The 20,288-nt window shown below is 40.4% G+C and overlaps 2 protein-coding genes across 8 annotated transcripts in view; both read left to right on the forward strand.

Moving 5' to 3' along the window:
* LOC124286094 overlaps nt 1-8,335 on the forward strand; it is a 33,074-nt gene extending 24,739 nt beyond the window's left edge. For all 7 annotated transcript variants that reach the window (XM_046722424.1, XM_046722423.1, XM_046722421.1 and 4 more), the window contains 5 exons: nt 1,174-1,230; nt 1,372-1,437; nt 3,710-4,008; nt 6,070-6,174; nt 6,785-8,335. In XM_046722424.1, coding sequence (XP_046578380.1) covers nt 1,174-1,230; nt 1,372-1,437; nt 3,710-4,008; nt 6,070-6,174; nt 6,785-7,294 — 1,037 coding nt within the window. In that variant the 3' untranslated portion in view covers nt 7,295-8,335. The remainder of the gene's footprint in view (nt 1-1,173; nt 1,231-1,371; nt 1,438-3,709; nt 4,009-6,069; nt 6,175-6,784) is intronic.
* A 3,110-nt stretch (nt 8,336-11,445) lies between these two features.
* On the forward strand, nt 11,446-15,131 carry LOC124286097. The gene is made up of 3 exons (XM_046722428.1): nt 11,446-11,612; nt 13,777-13,881; nt 14,481-15,131. Exons 2-3 carry the CDS (start codon nt 13,825-13,827, stop codon nt 14,988-14,990), a joined length of 567 nt encoding a protein of 188 aa, XP_046578384.1. The 5' UTR covers nt 11,446-11,612; nt 13,777-13,824; the 3' UTR covers nt 14,991-15,131.
* The last annotated feature ends 5,157 nt before the right edge of the window (nt 15,132-20,288 follow it).

Raw genomic sequence — 20,288 nt, forward strand, 5'->3', positions numbered from 1 at the left:
TCACTGGATTGTCTGGTCCAGACTCGATTATTTACAGACTGCCGCCATAAAGCTGGAGTATTGCTGAGAGCGGCGTAACACTAAACTCACTCACTCACTCTTCACAAATGTTTCACCGGCGAAGTTACAACACCATCCCAGATTGTAGTTGTGTTATAAACCGCTAATGCTTCGCTAAAAGATCAAAGGCGCGATAGCGATGTTTTGTTAGTGTCGATTATGTTAACAAAGTGATTACAGCCATGGTTTTTGATGATGTAAAGTAACCAATGTTCAGCTTGAAAACTGTATAAAGTCGAAGAGTGTATAACGAGCGACGAAATAAGATTAATGGTTTCTTTCGAGTTCGTTATATCCGAAGTCTACTGTGCACCAGCATTCACAGCAAGCACACAACACATCTGTGATGGTAAATTACATTAAGCTGGTAATCGTGTTTGCCGACATCATCAAGGTGCGTCAGGAATAAGTTCCTCGTGAATATACAACCAATGCTTAAACAAATTCAGGACGTTTTCGTTCAAGTTAAACATCCTCTCTGTTTAACTGCAATGAATCGTCCTATTTGTACTTCCAATATAAGTTTTGATCACATCCAGAGGAAGCTGACTAGCCACGTGACCTTCTACAGGTGCATAGTGGGGCTGTTGGCGTAGACCTAGTCAGTGAACATTTCATTGTGGGTGTTTAACTTTAAGTCAAGAACTTTACGACAAGCAATGGTATTCACCGACAGAAGCACCTGCAGACCACGAAGCTGGACTGTACCGTTTGCAACTTCTCATTCAAGTTTATGTCACAAGTTCGCATTTATGCAGGTTCCATACTCTATGACATGAGGCGGGAAGCTGCTATCGCACAGTTCTTGCTCATGCGAATGTAAATTCAGGCGATAACAAAATCCGGAATGTGAAGCGGAATGCGATTCTTATAATACCAACACTACAGGGATGCTCACCGAGCAAGCAGCACAGTGTGTCGTGACGTCGGTTACCAAGGATACGTGTGATTATGAGGGAGTAGACAAGAATGACGAAGTGTACATTATCGTACTGTCAGCGCCTTTGATGTTTTAGCGAAGCATCTTAGAATTAATGATGCTATTGAAAAGGAGAATTTATTATCATATTTCTATGGTGTATGTTTATAAATGAAAGTTACATGTATTTCCAGTGCAGGAGGAGATTTCCAAGGATGTTCTTCTGAACGACTTCAAGACGAAACTTAAAGGTAAATTATTGACTTAACAGTAATAATAAAAATGCGAGATAAGGAAACACCAACAAGCACCCACCCTACACAAACTCGACAACTGCAAGAAATCATGAGCTCGGGTATAAAAGGCACTTCATTACTGGATGCTGTTTTCAGATCTTCAGACTGCGGGATTATGGAAAGCCAACCCGCCTGTGCAGCCATGCAGCCGGACTGGAGGATGTGAGTGGTCCAGCTATACTTACATTACACATACCCGACCCTGCTGTGTGGTAGGGACTAATAGTCCGGACATTGCAGCATCAATACATAACTTCAGTTGATGTACCTGTATAGTCCTGGCGACATTGTTACCACAGTTTTGACCCGTGAAGATCCGGGTTTGAATTTATCTTCAGCAACCCACGCTTGTAGAAAAAGGCGACTTTCGGGATCGCCGGCTCGCTGACTTGGTTTACACATGTCATCGTATCCCAATTGCGTAGATCGATGCTCATGCTGTTGATCACTGGATTGTCTGGTCCTGACTCGATTATTTACAGACCAGTGAAGATTCGGGTTTGAATTGATCTTCAGTAACCCATGTTTGTCGTAAGAGGCGACTAACATGATCGGATGGTCAGGTTTGCTGACTTGGTTGACACATGTCATGGTATCCCAATTACGTAGATCAATGCTCATGCTGTTGATCGCTGGATTGTGTGGCCCAGACTCTGTTATTTACACACCGTCGCTATATAGCTGGAATATTGCTGAGTGCGGCGTAAAGCTTAACTCACTCACTCAAAACAGTATAGACTAACATAGGCACTCCTCTTGTTTACAAAAAAAGGATAGGGGCTTAAACAGGGAGAAAACGTTAAGAACCTGTTTAAGTCCAAAGACTGACTGACTGACTGAGTTTAGTTTTACGCCGCTTTTAGCAATATTCCAGCAATATCACGGCGGGGGACACCAGAAATGGGCTTAACACATTGTGCCCATGTGGGGAATCGAACCCGGGTTTTCGGCGTGACGATCCAACGCTTTAACCACTAGGCTACCCCACCGCCCCTTAAGTCCAAAGAAGGAAGCGAGCCTGTTACGACGTAAATTGTAATAAAAACGCAAAATGTAATAAACTTGACGTAGATTGTAATAAAAATTGACGTAAATTGTAATACGCAAATTGTAATAAAAATTGACGTAAATTGTAATAATTTTCGTTGCGGTAAAATGTAATAAATATTTACGTAAATTGTAATAACAGTTTTAATCACTCGTAAATACGTGGGTGTTTGTTTTTCGTTGCATTTCATACATCAAATAAGCTTGTAAGGGCGATAACTCAATAAAGAAATGATGGTAACAGAGCCATTAACACAGACCAGAGTCTATACCTGCCCAGTGTTACCTGTGAATGCCCGGGTTAGCATTGGTCTTCAACAGACCGTGCTTGTAATAAGAGGCGACTAACGGGATCAGGTGGTTGCTGACTTGGTTGATGCATGTTGTTGTAGACATAACATCAAGGTATGATTATACGCCGCAGTGATATTGCTTGCATTCCTACATACTGTCGGTTGTCGGTTCAAGCTAAAACATGATTGAAATATTTTCTAATTTACAGTACTAAATATTCCCACAAGTTACAGAATAAATGTTATTCGGTAAATAAAGTATCCTCGGATTATGTTTTGAAGATGAATTACACTTACTTTGGCTCTAGTTGCAAGAGAGAAAGTTTAACATTACAAATACTTGTGTAATGACACATGTTGAACTTTTGTCTTGCTCCAAAGTTTGCACATATACAGCCACTTTTACGATCCCTACACTGGCTGCCCATCTCAGCTAGAATTGAGTTTAAAGTTCTTGTACTCGCATACCAGTGCCTTAACGCTATCGCGCCATCCTATTTGTGTGAACTTGTAAGCCAGTATAATCCAACAGGAACTCTCAGATCCCAGTCCCAAATTATGTTCTTGTAGCGCCATGAGCATACCAGCTGGCGTGGAGTTTAGCGCTTTACAAATTCACTCATTATTATTATTATTATTATTATTATTATATTGCATAATGCAATTTCACACAACAAACCAATCAAACCAGATTGAACTTCACGAAATTTTCATTATCAGCAGAAATACATCGTGATGTTCCTGCCGCTGGAGCTTCCATAGTCAGCTCTTGCATAACATATGTGCTTACTCAGCATTTCCTGATGATGGAGTATCTGTGAAACGTCTTCTGAAAGAATTTAACAAAGGTTATCCATTGTAGGTTTTATGTATTTATTCAAATCTTCTTCATGGGAATTTCGGTGAGGGTAGCCCTTTGGTTGAAGCATTCGCTCGTCACACTGAGGGTCCGGTTTCGATTCCCCACTTTGGTACAATGTGTGAATACCATTTCTGGTGTCCCCCGCCGTGATATTGCCGGAACATTGCTTAAAGCGGCGTAAAACTAAACTTACTTACTCACTCGTAACCCATCGTTCCTGACCCTTTTGCAGCCTTACCGTGCAACGACACTGCGTGCAGCAGGAGGCCCTACCAAGAGTATGAGGCCAGGTTACACAGTGTCCTGAAGCCTGTAGAACGTGTGAACACAACCCTGAGGGATCACATTATGGACTTGATGAAGGTGAAGACTCCTGTCAGGCGGGTTGTCATAGCAACAGGAGCGTCGTCCGATCACTTCCTTGAATCTCAGGGCCTTGTTCGAAGCCTACATCAGAACGTGTTTCCTGAACTGAACAACTACACCTTTGTGTACTACGACCTTGGCCTAAAGCCAGAGCAGATTGAACAGGTAGATACCACAGGTAGTCCCAGGTAACAGCCCGGGGGGGGTGATGAAACAAGTCCCACGTGTAGGGTGTTACAAAGTGATTCTGCTTCACGAAGTGTAGTCACCGTGTGACTGATCCATTCGAAAACTACGGTGGGGTAGTCTAGTGGTTAAGGCGTTCGCTCGTCACGCTGAAGACCCGGGTTCTATTCCCCACATGCGTGAAACCCATTTCTGGTGTCCTCCGCCATGATATTGCTGGAATATTGCTAAAAGCGGCGTAAAACTAAACTCACTCACTCACTCATTACTACAATGTCTGGTTGTTCATGTAGCTGAATAACCGTGAAGATCCGGGTTAGAACTGATCTTCAACAGCCCATGCTTGTCGTAAGAGGCGACTAAGGGGATTGGTGCGTCAGGCTCGCTGACTTGGTTGACACATGTCACCGTATCCTAATTGCGCAGATCGATGGTCATGCTTTTGATCAATGGATTATCTGGTCCAGACTCGATTATCTACAGACCGCCGCCATATAGCTGGAATATTCATTCATTCATTCATTCATTCATTCATTCACTCATACATATAGTCTCCACCTAAAACTGATCCGTCACTTACTCCGTGTTTTTCCGCTCCGGTCACGTTCAAACTTCATCCATATCAATATTGTTGAATTCTGTCATAAAATATTTAGACTTTGGTCACAGGTTTGAAATGTTGGAAATGAGCATTTCTGATTAAGTCGCCAGTGTTGGTATCGTAATGGACCTAATCCCGTCTGCAGTACTCAGTGACCTGCTCGCACTTTCACTTGATACTTTGAAAATGTAACGAAGAGACATTTATTGATCAAATAGCCAGATTTACACTCGCGTTGATTCATGGATAGAAAGGGAAGTGCACGATTTCATTTTGTATATTGACTGATTATTTTATTCCTTGATTCACAAACTGAAAATGCCTAATATTCCACTCGTGAATGAAACGTTTGTTTATCGAAGCCATTTGCAATCATCACCCATTCGTGTGCACACACAAAATGTGACGTCATCTTGTTTCGTGGATTACGTAGTCGGTTACTATCTACCACTATGTACGACAGCCCATTGCAAGTATTGGCACCTGGGAAAGCAGACGCCGGAATGTGAGAATGTTTGTGTTAACGGTATCTTTTTTACTTGACATTTTGTAAAAAATAAATTATGGTATTAGTGTCATTTGTGGGCTATTTGTCTCAGTGCTTGAAAATAAGATTGTTTATTTGCGTCTCGTGCAGAGATTCGGAATATTTTTGTCAGCGAGGCGTGATATTGTACGTACATCAAAAGTACCCCCTTTGTGACGTCATACGAGCGTTAATTTACAAGATACATTGATAATTGCCGATCCACGAATCAAAGCTATCCACGAATTTGGGTGACGGTTCTGTACAATTTGTTTCCTATTCTGCATGTACCTCACCGATGAAGGTCTTTTACTGAATACTGAAACACGATTGCGTGGTTGAACTTCTTCTTTTCGTCTCAAAATTACATAATCAAAAGTACATAATCTCCGTTTGTATGGCATCAGAGTAACAGTATCAGATTCGACCAAACGGGAATCATGTGAAATTAAAAAGAGCATATGGTTTTATACCCGGTATTTTTACAATACACAATACACAAGAAATATCCATGAATGCAGACTTGTTCTCGTCACTATATGGCTGAAATAACGCCGATGTTACGTAAAGCCCAACTCAACTCAAATACAATACACAATACAAAGACACAAATGGTTGATCGTCAGCAACTTATGTATTTCTTAAAAGGCAAGTAAAGGGGTCGCATGGCCAGACCTAGTGACTTGGCTGATGCATCAGAATACCAACTGCGTTCTTCGATGCTCATGATGTCAATCACTGGATGACTGCTCCAGAGCGATTATTTACCATATTGTACAACAGAAGGGACCAATATGTAAATATTGTTCGACCCGCACCAACTAAATCGTAAGGCATCGGGTTCCTTTCAGTCAAACGACCAAAATTCTTTAGGGACAGATGTTAATCCTACATACAGTGAATTACATTTCAGCTGAAGAAACACTGCCAATGTGAAGTACGACGGTATCCTGTTGAGAAGATGCCAACCATACACAAGACGCTCCGATGTTACACATGGAAACCATTCATAATTCAGGTACCGTTTTGAAGGATCTAGATAGTAGGGCTGGAAGACCACCCTGACTAATCCAACAATAACATATATATCTTGACTTTCTTCTTCTTTGTCTATATATATAGTGGCACATCAACGCATCTAGCTTGGTCCCTCCCTGTGCTTTCTTTACGCATCTCCCTCAGATCGATCAGTTATGATATCTGCTGATCACTGGATTGTCTAGTCTCGATCATGTACAGAGCGCCGCCATATGGCTGAAATAATGCTGAATGCAGCGTTAAACCACAAACACAAGCGTGTATCATCCATCGTGTAAAACCTGATACACTGTTGGGTCGGGGAATATGTTGTGGGAGACATGGCCCCTCTACGTCTCGCATCCAGTAACACTTCTCCCCCTTTATAGATCGATATTGTGTATGTATATATTTACCTACCAATACCTCTATTTCTTCAGCCCTTTAAGGTATGTTTGTCAACTGATATATGTATATATCATTTTAACACTGTGGAGGTATTATGACAATGCTGTTGTAGGTCCTGTCAACATTGGTCATTGATAAAGATAATGATAATTTAACAATTTCCTGAGATTCCGTAAAAAATATTGGCTACTTTATTCTTTCAGGCAAATATTCACTTTGCTGACATTTTAATTTGGGCCGATGCATCTATACGATTTTCAAAGTCGATTATTGGACCCCTTCTCAAAGACGTGAACATAAAGGGCGCCATCATGGGATTGGACTCACCAGTATACTCTGTGGCCGATCATGTGCAGAAAACTACCTTCGACCATTTCGGTGAACAGACATGTGCTTTCGCTCAAGTTGGCGAGATGGCGGCAACGTTTCTAGCCTTTAAAAACGAACGTTTGGTCAGACAGGCCATACTCAAGCCTTGGATAGCGTGTGCCTTAGATTCCAAATGCATGTGTCCTTCCAACCCAGAGAAACTTATAGTGTGTCATACGAACATTAGAAAATATAACAAGTGTCACAGGTTTGATCAAGCTGCTTTGAATATAATTCTAGCGAAATTGTTCTGGGGCAATGGGCGGTCATTTACACCATCCAGAAAATACTTTGACATACGGAAAGAGGATAGAGTGCACTATTTTGATAAGTTAGGAAAATGATGTTCGGAAAAGGTTTTTGTGTTTGAAATAGTAGTTATTTGTATGCAATACACAGGCATCGTTTCGGTGGGAGGCCAGTGTTGAACGCCCATGATCCTGGTAGAAGACAGTGGACAAATACCACGATTTTCGTTGTGAAAACGGTACAATATGAGATACTGTATGGTGTTATAGCGGGACAATATGAGAGAAACGATACTGTATGGTGTTATAGCGGGACAATATGAGAGAAACGATACTGTATGTAAACGGAGACTTTGTACTAATATGTCAAAAACTCAAATTGTGCACTTCAGACCTCCATCTACAAAGCAATGTGAATATAAGTTTCACATTGGAGAAGATCAACTGGAATATACTGGCTCCTACAGATATCTAGGTCTATTGTTTACAGAATACTGTGATTTACGTTATGTAGTGAAACAACTCATCAAGTCTGCATCGTGAGCTGTGGGGTATGTGATGGACAAGTTCTACTGAGTGTTCACCCAGCGGTGCGACCATATTGGTTATCCTGTGCTGAGTTACTGCTCTGGAATCTGGGGTGTCAACAAGTACATGAAAATGTGTGTGATTCAAAATAGTGTTTCTGGGAGTCAGCAAGAATTCAGCTAATCCGGCAGTGCGAGGCGACATGGGGTGGCCCAGTACAGAGTCCACATTGAGGTAGCTCATTTGTGGTGCAGGCTTCAGTGGATGGAACCCAAATAGGCTCAATAATGCTATTCACCAGTGGTCTAAAACTGGAGGGAAATCCTGGGAAAGGAAGGAGTGAAAATATTAGAGGAACTTAACCTAATGGATGTGCTCACTACTATCAACGCGGAACATATTCTGGGTCATCAACAATATTAGAGAAAATCTGTCAAATGAGCATTCGAAAAAGCTAGTGGCCTGCTAGCTAAATACCAGTTGATTGTGAATCGGGCCAGTAATATATTGTTAAAGCTATCCCCACTGGCTAGCTGAAAATCTCAGATAGTGTGTTCTTTGTTAATGCGCATGAATATTATGAAGTCAGTTTTTAAAGTGTTAAAAGTCCATCCGCAAAGGTTTCGTGATATTTATTGCCTCTTGTCACACGCTATAGAAATAATGTTAATAGCAGGGCCAGTGACGTATGATGATGTTATTTACTTAACTAGTCCTCCCTGCCAGTGACGTATGATGATGTTATTTACTTAACTAGCCCTCCTAGCCAGTGACGTATGATGATGTTATTTACTGAACTAGCCTTCCTGGCCAGTGACGTATGATGATGTTATTTACTGAACTAGCCCTTCTGGCCCGTGACGTATGATGATGTTATTTACTTAACTAGCCCTCCTGGCCAGTGACGTATGATGGTGTTATTTACTTAACTAGCCCTCCCTGCCAGTGACGTGTGATGATGTTATTTACTTAACTAGCCTTCCTGAACAGTGACGTATGGTGATGTTATTTACTTAACTAGCCGTCCTGGCCAGTGACGTATGATGATGTTATTTACTGAACTAGCCCCCTGGCCAGTGACGTATGATGATGTTATTTACTGAACTAGCCCTCCTGGCCAGTGACGTATGATGATGTTATTTACTGAACTAGCCCTCCTGGCCAGTGACGTATGATGATGTTATTTACTGAACTAGCCTTCCTAGCCAGTGACGTATGGTGATGTTATTTACTGAACTAGCCCTCCCTGCCAGTGACGTATGATGATGTTATTTACTTACCTAGCCCTCCTAGCCAGTGACGTATGATGATGTTATTTACTGAACTAGCCTTCCTGGCCAGTGACGTATGATGATGTTATTTACTGAACTAGCCCTCTTGGACAGTGACGTATGATGATGTTATTTACTGAACTAGCCCTCCTGGCCAGTGACGTATGATGATGTTATTTACTGAACTAGCCCTCCTGGCCAGTGACGTATGATGATGTTATTTACCGAACTAGCCCTCCTGGACAGTGACGTATGGTGATGTTATTTACTGAACTAGCCCTCCTGGCCAGTGACGTATGATGATGTTATTTACTTAACTAGCCCTCCCTTCCAGTGACGTATGATGATGTTATTTACTGAACTAGCCCTCCTAGCCAGTGACGTATGATGATGTTATTTACTGAACTAGCCTTCCTGGCCAGTGACGTATGATGATGTTATTTACTGAACTAGCCCTCCCTGCCAGTGACGTATGATAATGTTATTTACTTTACTAGCCCTCCTGGCCAGTGACGTATGATGATGTTATTTACTTAACTAGCCCTCCCTTCCAGTGACGTATGATGATGTTATTTACTGAACTAGCCCTCCTAGCCAGTGACGTATGATGATGTTATTTACTGAACTAGCCTTCCTGGCCAGTGACGTATGATGATGTTATTTACTGAACTAGCCCTCTTGGACAGTGACGTATGATGATGTTATTTACTGAACTAGCCCTCCTGGCCAGTGACGTATGATGATGTTATTTACTTAACTAGCCTTCCCTGGCCAGTGACGTATGATGATGTTATTTACTTAACTAGCCCTCCTTGCCAGTGACGTATGATGATGTTATTTACTGAACTAGCCCTCCTGGCCAGTGACGTATGATGATGTTATTTACCGAACTAGCCCTCCTGGACAGTGACGTATGGTGATGTTATTTACTGAACTAGCCCTCCTGGCCAGTGACGTATGATGATGTTATTTACTGAACTAGCCCTCCCTTCCAGTGACGTATGATGATGTTATTTACTGAACTAGCCCTCCCTGCCAGTGACGTATGATAATGTTATTTACTTTACTAGCCCTCCTGGCCAGTGACGTATGATGATGTTATTTACTTAACTAGCCCTCCCTTCCAGTGACGTATGATGATGTTATTTACTGAACTAGCCCTCCTAGCCAGTGACGTATGATGATGTTATTTACTGAACTAGCCTTCCTGGCCAGTGACGTATGATGATGTTATTTACTGAACTAGCCCTCCCTGCCAGTGACGTATGATAATGTTATTTACTTTACTAGCCCTCCTGGCCAGTGACGTATGATGATGTTATGTATTTAACTAGCCCTCCTGGCCAGTGCCTTTCAAAATTAATTCATGCATTCAAATACTGATAAACTGAACTGGAGAATGGAAGTTATGAATCGTAACTAAATTGAGGACATATAGTTTGTTTAAGCATGATTTGTGTAGTGAATCATGCGTCACATTCCCACGAGTAAAATAGATCAGCTGACGCATCCATGAAGTGTGGATCTCTAAAACTAACCTTACAAACGCGCAGATTCACCTCATCTCCAGTCACAGCTGATGAACGTTACTGCAAACTATGCAGCACTCAGTGCAGAAGATGAGAAACATTTTGTTACATGTTGACCTCTCTACAGTGACATCAGCCATGAACTTCTGTCTCAATTATCCAAAGAAGTGCCTGAATTTGATTATTTGGACTCAAACGGCATATTGATCTGTCTAATGCAGAATATGGATTTTAGTGTGATCAAACCAAGTCTAAACATGTTTTTAAGAAGAAAAAAAGTTTTTTTAGTAATAATTTTCAAGTAATACTTGCTTTTGTGTGAATGTATGGTAGTGTGTATGCATGGTTTTGTGTATGTATGGTTGTGTGTATGTATGGCTGTGTGTATGTAGGGTTGTGTGTATGTATGGCTGTGTGTATGTAGGGTTGTGTGTATGTAGGGTTGTGTGTATGTAGGGTTGTATGTGTGTATGGTTGTGTGTATGTATGGTTGTGTGTATGTAGGGTTGTATGTGTGTATGTATGGCTTTGTGTGTATGTATGTATGGTTGTGTGTATGTATGGTTGTGTGTATGTATGGGTGTGTGTAGGTTTGTATGTATGTATGGTTGTGTGTATGTATGGTTGTGCTGCTCTTCCCAGCGTCATGGCAATGGAGCTGACACAAAATGACCGAAGCCGTCATTAAGTAATTAAGATCCAATAAAAACAATACACCCGTAAACCTCATGTATAAACTCACTAAAAGTCGGACCACATTTGTTAAACGTGGATCTACACAAACCTTTCCTTGAAAAGAACACCATATCAAAACATGTAGAAACAAAATGTACGTTATGTATGGCTGTATGTGTATGCATATATGAATACTATTTATTGCTTAAGTAAGGATGTGTTACTAATTTTACAGTATAAAATATAGGTCAGCCTTGGCCGTATGGTATACTATTGGTCTGTTATTTGTTCTCGTTTTGTGTATATGTGTGTAACTATCGACACTTAAATAAACAACTGCCTCTCCCTGAACTGAACAACTACACCTTTGTGTACTACGACCTTGGCCTAAAGCCAGAGCAGATTGAACAGGTAGATACCACAGGTAGTCCCAGTCTGGTAACAGCCCGGGGGGTGATGAAACAAGTCCCACGTGTAGGGTGTTACAAAGTGATTCTGCTTCACGAAGTGTAGTCACCGTGTGACTGATCCATTCGAAAATGACAAATTGTCCTCAATACAGGTGTAATTCTTGAACTAAAATATTCCCGTTTATTGAAAAAAATGAAGGTCACAGTCTTGTTTGAAATATATGTTTGGGCTTACAGTTTCATTATTACAAGGGGCGGTGGGGAAGTCTAGTGGTTAAGGCGTTCGCTCGTCACGCTGAAGACCCGGGTTCGATTCCCGACATGGACACAATGCGTGAAACCCATTTCTGGTGTCCTCCGCCATGATATTGCTGGAATATTGCTAAAAGCGGCGTAAAACTAAACTCACTCACTCACTCATTAATACAATGTCTGGTTGTGAAGATCCGGGTTAGAATTGATCTTCAGCAGCCCATGCTTGTCGTAAGAGGCGACTAAGGGAATTGGGGGGTCAGGCTCGCTGACTTGGTTGACACATGTCACCGTATCCTAATTGCGCAGAACGATGCTCATGCTTTTGATCAATGGGTTATCTGGTCCAGACTCGATTATCTTCAGACCGCCGCCATATAGCTGGAACATTCATTCATTCATTCAGTCATTCATTCATTCATTCATTCATTCATTCATTCATTCATTCATTCATTCTCCACCTAAAACTGACCCGTCACTTACTCCGTGTTTTTCCGCTCCGGTCACGTTCAAACTTCATCCATATCAATATTGTTAAATTCTGTCATGAAATATTTAGACTTTGGTCAGAAGTTTGAAATGTTGGAAATGAACATTTCTGATTAAGTCGCCAGTGTTGGTATCGTAATGGACCTAATCCCGTCAGCAGTACTCAGTGACCTGCTCGCACTTTCACTTGATACTTTGAAAATGTAACGAAGAGACATATATTGATCAAATAGCCAGATTTACACTCGCGTTGATTCATGGATAGAAAGGGAAGTGCACGATTTCATTTTGTATATTGACTGATTATTTTATTCCTTGATTCACAAATTGAAAATGCCTAATATTCCACTCGTGAATGAAACGTTTGTTTATCGGAGCCATTTGCAATCATCACTCATTCGTGTGCACACAAAATGTGACGTCATCTTGTTTCGTGGATTACGTAGTCGGTTACTATCTACCACTATGTACGACAGCCCATTGCAAGTACTGGCACCTGGGAAAGTAGACGACGGAATGTGAGAATGTTGGTGTTAACGGTATCTTTTTTTCTTGACATTTTGTAAAAAATAAAATATGGTATTAGTGTCATTTGTGATCTTGGGCTATTTGTCTCAGTGCTTGAAAATAAGATTGTTTATTTGCGTCTCGTGCAGAGATTCTGAACATTTTTTGTCAGCACAGGCATGATATTGTACGTACATCAAAAGTACCCCTTTGTGACATCATACGAGCATTAATTTACAAGATACATTGATAATTGCCGATCCACGAATCAAAGCTATCCACGAATTTAGGTTACGGTTCTGTACAATTTGTTTCCTATTCTGCATATACCTCACCGATGAAGGTCTTTTACTGAATACTGAAACACGATTGCGTGGTTGAACTTCTTCTTTTCGCCTCCAAATTTCATAATCAAAGACACAGAATCTTCGTTTGTATGGCATCAGAGTAATAGTATCAGATACCCAGTATACCCGGTATTTTTACAATACACAATACACAAGAAATATCCATGAATGCAGACTTGTTCTCGTCACTATATGGCTGAAATAACGCCGATGTAACGTAAAGCCCAACTCAACTCAAATACAATACACAATACAAAGACACAAATGGTTGATCGTCAGCAACTTATGTATTTCTTAAAAGGCAAGTAAAGGGGTCGCATGGCCAGACCAAGTGACTTGGTTGATACATGCACCGAATACCAACTGCGTTCTTCGATGCTCATGATGTCAATCACTGGATGACTGCTCCAGAGCGATTATTTACCATATTGTACAACAGAAGGGACCAATATGTAAATATTGTTCGACACGCACCAACTAAATCGTAAGGCATCGGGTTCCTTTCAGTCAAACGACCAAAATTCTTTAGGGACAAAATGTTAATCCTACATACAGTGAACTACATTTCAGCTGAAGAAACACTGCCAGTGTGAAGTACGACGGTATCCTGTTGAGAAGATGCCTACCATGCATAAGACGCTCCGATGTTACACATGGAAACCATTCATAATTCAGGTACCGATTTTTAGGATCTCAATAGTAGGGTTGGAAGACCACCCTGACTAATCCCACAATGGCATATATATCTTTACTTTCTTCTTCTTTGTCTATATATATAGTGGCACATCAACGCATCTAGCTTGGTCCCTCCCTGTGCTTTCTTTACGCATCTCACTCAGATCGATCAGTTATGATATGTGCTGATCACTGGATTGTCTAGTCCCGATCATGTACAGAGCGCCGCCATATGGCTGAAATAATGCTGAATGCAGCGTTAACCACAAACACAAGCGTATATCATCCATCGTGTAAAACCTGATACACTGTGGGGTCGGGGAACATGTTTGTGGGAGACAGGGCCCCTGTGTCTTACATCCAGTAACACTTCTCTCCCTTTATAGATCGATATTGTGTAAGTATATATTTACCTACCAATACCTCTATTTCTTCAGTCCTTTCAGGTATGTTTTTCAACTGATATATGTATATATCATTTTAACATATTATGACAATGCTGTTGTTGTTCCTGTCATCATTGGTCATTGATAAAGATAATGATAATTTAACAATTTCCTGAGATTCCGTACAAAATATTGGCTACTTTATTCTTTCAGGCAAATATTCACTTTGCTGACATTTTAATTTGGGCCGATGCATCTATACGATTTTCAAAGTCGATTATTGGACCGCTTCTCAAAGATGTGAACATAAAGGTCGCCATCATGGGATTGGACTCACCAGTATACTCTGTGGCCGATCATGTGCAGAAAACTACCTTCGACCATTTCGGTGAACAGACATGTACTTTTGCTCAAGGTGGCGAGATGGCGGCAACGTTTCTAGCCTTTAAAAACGAACGTTTGGTCAGAGAGGCCATACTCAAGCCTTGGATAGCGTGTGCCTTAGATTCCAAATGCATGTGTCCTTCCAACCCAGAGAAACTTATAGTGTGTCATACGAACATGAGAAAATATAACAAGTGTCACAGGTTTGATCAAGCTGCTTTGAATATAATTCTAGCGAAATTGTTCTGGGGCAATGAGCGGTCATTTACACCATCCAGAAAATACTTTGACATACGGAAAGAGGATAGAGTGCACTATTTTGATAAGTTAGGAAAATGATGTTCGGGAAATGTTCTTGTGTTTGAAATAGTAGTTATTTGTATGCAATGCACAGGCATCGTTTCGGTGGAAGGCCAATGTTGAACGCCCATGATCCTGGTAGAAGACAGTGGACATATATCACGATCTTCGTTGTGAAAACGGTACAATATGAGATGGACAATACTGTATGGTGTTATGGCGGGACAATATGAGATGGACGATACTGCATGGTGTTATAGCGGGACAATATGAGATGGACGATACTGTATGTAAACGGAGACTTTGTACTAATATGTCAAAAACTCAAATTGTGCACTTCAGACCTCCATCTACAAAGCAATGTGAATATAAGTTTCACATTGGAGATCAACTGGAATATGCTGGCTCCTACAGATATCTAGGTCTATTGTTTACAGAATACTGTGATTTACGTTGTGTAGTGAAAGAACTCATCAAGTCTGCATCGCGAGCTGTGGGGTATGTGATGGACAAGTTCTACTGAGTGTTCACCCAGCGGTGCGACCATATTGGTTATCCTGTGCTGAGTTACTGCTCTGGAATCTGGGGTGTCAACAAGTACATGAAAATGTGTGTGATTCAAAATAGTGTTCTTGGGAGTCAGCAAGAATTCAGCTAATCCGGCAGTGCGAGGCGACATGGGGTGGCCCAGTACAGAGTCTACATTGAGGTAGCTCGTTTGTGGTGCAGGTTTCAGTGGATGGGAACCAATTAGGCTCAATAATGGTATTCACCAGTGGTCTAAAACTGGAGGGAAATCCTGGGAAAGGAAGGAGTGAAAATATTAGAGGAACTTAACCTAATGGATGTGCTCACTACTATCAACGCAGAACACATTCTGGGTCATCAACAATATTAGAGAAAATCTGTCAAATGAGCATTCGAAAAAGCTAGTGGCCTGCTAGCTAAATACTAGTTGATTGTGAATCGGGCCAGTAATATTTTGTTAAAGCTATCCCCACTGACTAGCTGAAAATCTCAGATAATGTGTTCTTTGTTAATGCGCATGAATATTATGAAGTCAGTTTTTAAGGTGTTAAAAGTCCATCCGAAAAAGTTTCGTGATATTTATTGCCCCTTGTCACACGCTATAGAAATAATGTTAATAGCAGGGCCAGTGACGTATGGTGATGTTATTTACTGAACTAGCCTTCCTGGCCAATGACGTATGATGATGTTATTTACTGAACTAGCCTTCCTGGCCAGTGACGTATGATGATGTTATTTACTGAACTAGCCCCCTTGGCCAGTGCCTTTCAAAATTAATTCATGCTTTCAAATACTGATAAACTGAACTGTAGAATGGAAGTAACGAATCTTAACTAAATGGAGGACATAGAGTTTGTTAAAGCATGATTTGTGTAGTGAAACATGCGTGACAGTCCCACGAGCAAAATAGACCAGCTGTCGCATCCCTGAAGAGTGGATCTCTAAAACTAACCTTACAAACGGGCAGATTTGTGTATGCATGTTTGTAAGTATGTAGGGTTGTAAGTATGTATGGTTGTATGTATGTATGGTTGTGTGTATGTAGGGTTGTATGGTTGTGTGTATGTATGGCTGTGTGTGTAGGGTTGTATATGTGTAAGTATGGTTGTGTGTGTGGAACGAGACTCACACGCGTGTGACCAAGTTTCAGCTGAATTTGACGAAAAGCGTTAGGGTTGCATACTTAGAAGATGTGTAAATTTTGAATTCGGAAATTTGACAGAAGTGCTCGGGGGTGAACTACAGGATGGTTTAGTTGGTACTTATTTTGTTATTTTTATGTTTTGTTTTTGTATTTTTTAAGTTAGTACTGTTTTATTTTTATGTTTTGTTTTTGTATTTCCTGAGTTACCATTATCTGGTTATATGGGATTGTATGCGAAGTAGAAGGCCAGTTTTGATAATAATTATACCTAAGGCTTTGAAGGTTTGGGTGTTGTTTAGTGAACGTGGAGTGTTAGGTGAGTGTTTGTGTCCAGTAAACTCTGGAGCACCATTCTGTGTTGCTGGTAGTATATGCAATGAAGTGGACGTGCGCGGGCGTTTCTATTTCGTTGCACTGTGTGAATGTGTCTGTTTAGAATTTAATTTGGTATGACCTGTTTGTAATTTGGCTATTGTCCTGAGAATATGTCTGGATTTGTTGAATTTTTTAGTGTTTTAAGTGTTTTTATTTGATAGATTGTTTAGTTATGATTTTGAATTTTGTTATTTACTTTGTCACTTTTGGAAGATTGTTTTTTGTGGGGACAATATTATTTTAATTATATATTATTATCTAAAATCAATAGCCTTTACATGGAGCACTTATGAAAGAACGCAGTCGCCAAAACTAACGCCCCAGCTTCACAGGAGGGGTGAATAATAAGAAAAAAGGCTCAGATATATAGATGGAACACATCTGCATCATTTATCATGATATCACACAGATCATATTAAAGTCACATCGTTTATGTTCACTGTCTGTCTGTCTGTCTGTGTTTCCTCTTTCTGTAACAGACTCTCATTAATTAAATGCTGCTCTTCCCAGCGTCATGGCAATGGAGCCGACACAAAATGACCGAAGCCGTCATTAAGTAATTAAGATCCAATAAAAACAATACACCCGTAAACCTCATGTATAAACTCACTGAAAGTCGGACCACATTTGTTTAACGTGGATTTACACAAACCTTTCCTTGAAAATAACACCATATCAAAACATGTAGAAACAAAATGTACGTTATGTATGGCTGTATGTGTATGCATATATGAATACTATTTATTGCTTAAGTAAGGATGTGTTACTAATTTTACAGTATAAAATATAGGTCAGCCTAGGCCGTATGGTATACTATTGGTCTGTTATTTGTTCTCGTTTTGTGTATATGTGTGTAACTATCGACACTTAAATAAACAACTGCCTCTCTCTGTTAGAACGGGGCAATATTAGATAAACCGTGCTGCGTGTTGTAAGAACGGGACAATATGAGATAAACCGTGCTGTATGTTGTAAGAACGGGACAATATGAGATAAACACTACTGTATGTTGTAAGAATGGAACAATGTGAGATAAACCGTGCTGCGAGTTGTAAGAACGGGACAATATGAGATAAACGTGCTGCGTGTTGTAAGAACGGGACAATATGAGATAAACCGTGCTGTATGTTGTAAGAACGGGACAATATGAGATAAACCGTGCTGTATGTTGTAAGAACGGGACAATATGAGATAAACACTGCTTTATGTTGTAAGAATGGGACAATAAGATATAAACCGTGCTGCGTGTTGTAAGAACGGAACAATATGAGATAAACCGTGCTGTATGTTGTAAGAACGGAGCAATATGAGATAAACACTGCTGCATGTTGTAAGAACGGGTCAATATGAGATAAACCGTGTTGTATGTTGTAAGAACGGGTCAATATGAGATAAACACTGCTTTATGTTGTAAGAACGGAACAATATGAGATAAACCGTGCTGTTTGTTGTAAGAACGGGACAATATGAGATAAACACTGCTGTATGTTGTAAGAACGGAACAATATGAGATAAACACTGCTGCATGTTGTAAGAACGGGTCAATATGAGATAAACCGTGTTGTATGTTGTAAGAACGGGTCAATATGAGATAAACACTGCTTTATGTTGTAAGAACGGAACAATATGAGATAAACCGTGCTGTACGTTGTAAGAACGGGACAATATGAGATAAACCGTGCTGTATGTTGTAAGAACGGGCCAATATGAGATAAACACTGCTGTATGTTGTTAGAACGGGACAATATGAGATAAACACTGCTGTATGTTGTAAGAATGGAACAATATGAGATAAACCGTGTTGTATGTTGTTAGAACGGGACAATGTGAGATAAACACTGCTGTATGTTGTAAAAACGGTACAATATGAGATAAACACTGCTGCGTGTTATAAGAACGGGACAATATGAGATAAACCGTGCTGTATGTTGTTAGAACGGGACAATATGAGATAAACACTGCTGTATGTTGTAAGAACGGGACAATATGAGATAACACTGCTGTATGTTGTAAGAACGGAACAATATGAGATAAACACTACTGTATGTTGTAAGAACGGGACAATATGAGATACACCGTGCTGTATGTTGTAAGAACGGGACAATATGAGATAAACACTGCTGCATGTTGTAAGAACGGGACAAAATGAGATAAACCGTGCTGCGAGTTGTAAGAACGGGACAATATGAGATAAACGTGCAGCGTGTTGTAAGAACGGGACAATATGAGATAAACGTGCTGCGTGTTGTAAGAACGGGACAATATGAGATAAACCGTACTGCATGTTGTAAGAACGGGACAATATGAGATAAACCGTGCTGTATGTGGTAAGAACGGGACAATATGAGATAAACACTGCTGCATGTTGTAAGAACGGGACAATATAAGATAAACCGTGCTGCGTGTTGTAAGAACGGGACAATAAGATATAAACCGTGCTGCGTGTTGTAAGAACGGAACAATATGAGATAAACCGTGCTGTATGTTGTAAGAACGGAACAATATGAGATAAACACTGCTGCATGTTGTAAGAACGGGTCAATATGAGATAAACCGTGTTGTATGTTGTAAGAACGGGTCAATATGAGATAAACACTGCTTTATGTTGTAAGAACGGAACAATATGAGATAAACCGTGCTGTATGTTGTAAGAACGGGACAATATGAGATAAACCGTGCTGCGTGTTGTAAGAACGGGACAATATGAGATAAACCGTGTTGTATGTTGTAAGAACGGGACAATATGAGATAAACACTGCTGTATGTTGTAAGAATGGGACAATATGAGATAAACACTGCTGCATGTTGTAAGAACGGGACAATATGAGATAAACCGTGTTGTATGTTGTAAGAACGGGACAATATGAGATAAACACTGCTGTATGTTGTAAGAACGGAACAATATGAGATAAACACTGCTGCATGTTGTAAGAACGGGTCAATATGAGATAAACCGTGTTGTATGTTGTAAGAACGGGTCAATATGAAATAAACACTGCTTTATGTTGTAAGAACGGAACAATATGAGATAAACCGTGCTGTATGTTGTAAGAACGGGACAATATGAGATAAACCGTGCTGTATGTTGTAAGAACGGGACAATATGAGATAAACACTGCTGTATGTTGTTAGAACGGGACAATATGAGATAAACCGTGCTGTATGTTGTAAGAACGGGACAATATGAGATAAACCGTGCTGCGTGTTGTAAGAACGGGACAATATGAGATAAACACTTCTGTATGTTGTAAGAACGGAACAATATGAGATAAACCGTGCTGTATGTTGTA

This window comes from Haliotis rubra, unplaced genomic scaffold, assembly GCF_003918875.1.
Source record: "Haliotis rubra isolate DU_JTF1 unplaced genomic scaffold, ASM391887v1 Scf376, whole genome shotgun sequence".
Classification (NCBI taxonomy): Eukaryota; Metazoa; Mollusca; class Gastropoda; order Lepetellida; family Haliotidae; genus Haliotis; species Haliotis rubra.

Excerpts from the sequence above, each read along its gene's own strand:
- LOC124286097 (XM_046722428.1), top strand. The coding sequence starts at position 13,825 with ATGCCTACCATGCATAAGACGCTCCGATGTTACACATGGAAACCATTC. Across the intron at positions 13,882-14,480 it reads GGAAACCATTCATAATTCAG|GCAAATATTCACTTTGCTGA; the intron begins GTACCGATTTTT and ends TTATTCTTTCAG.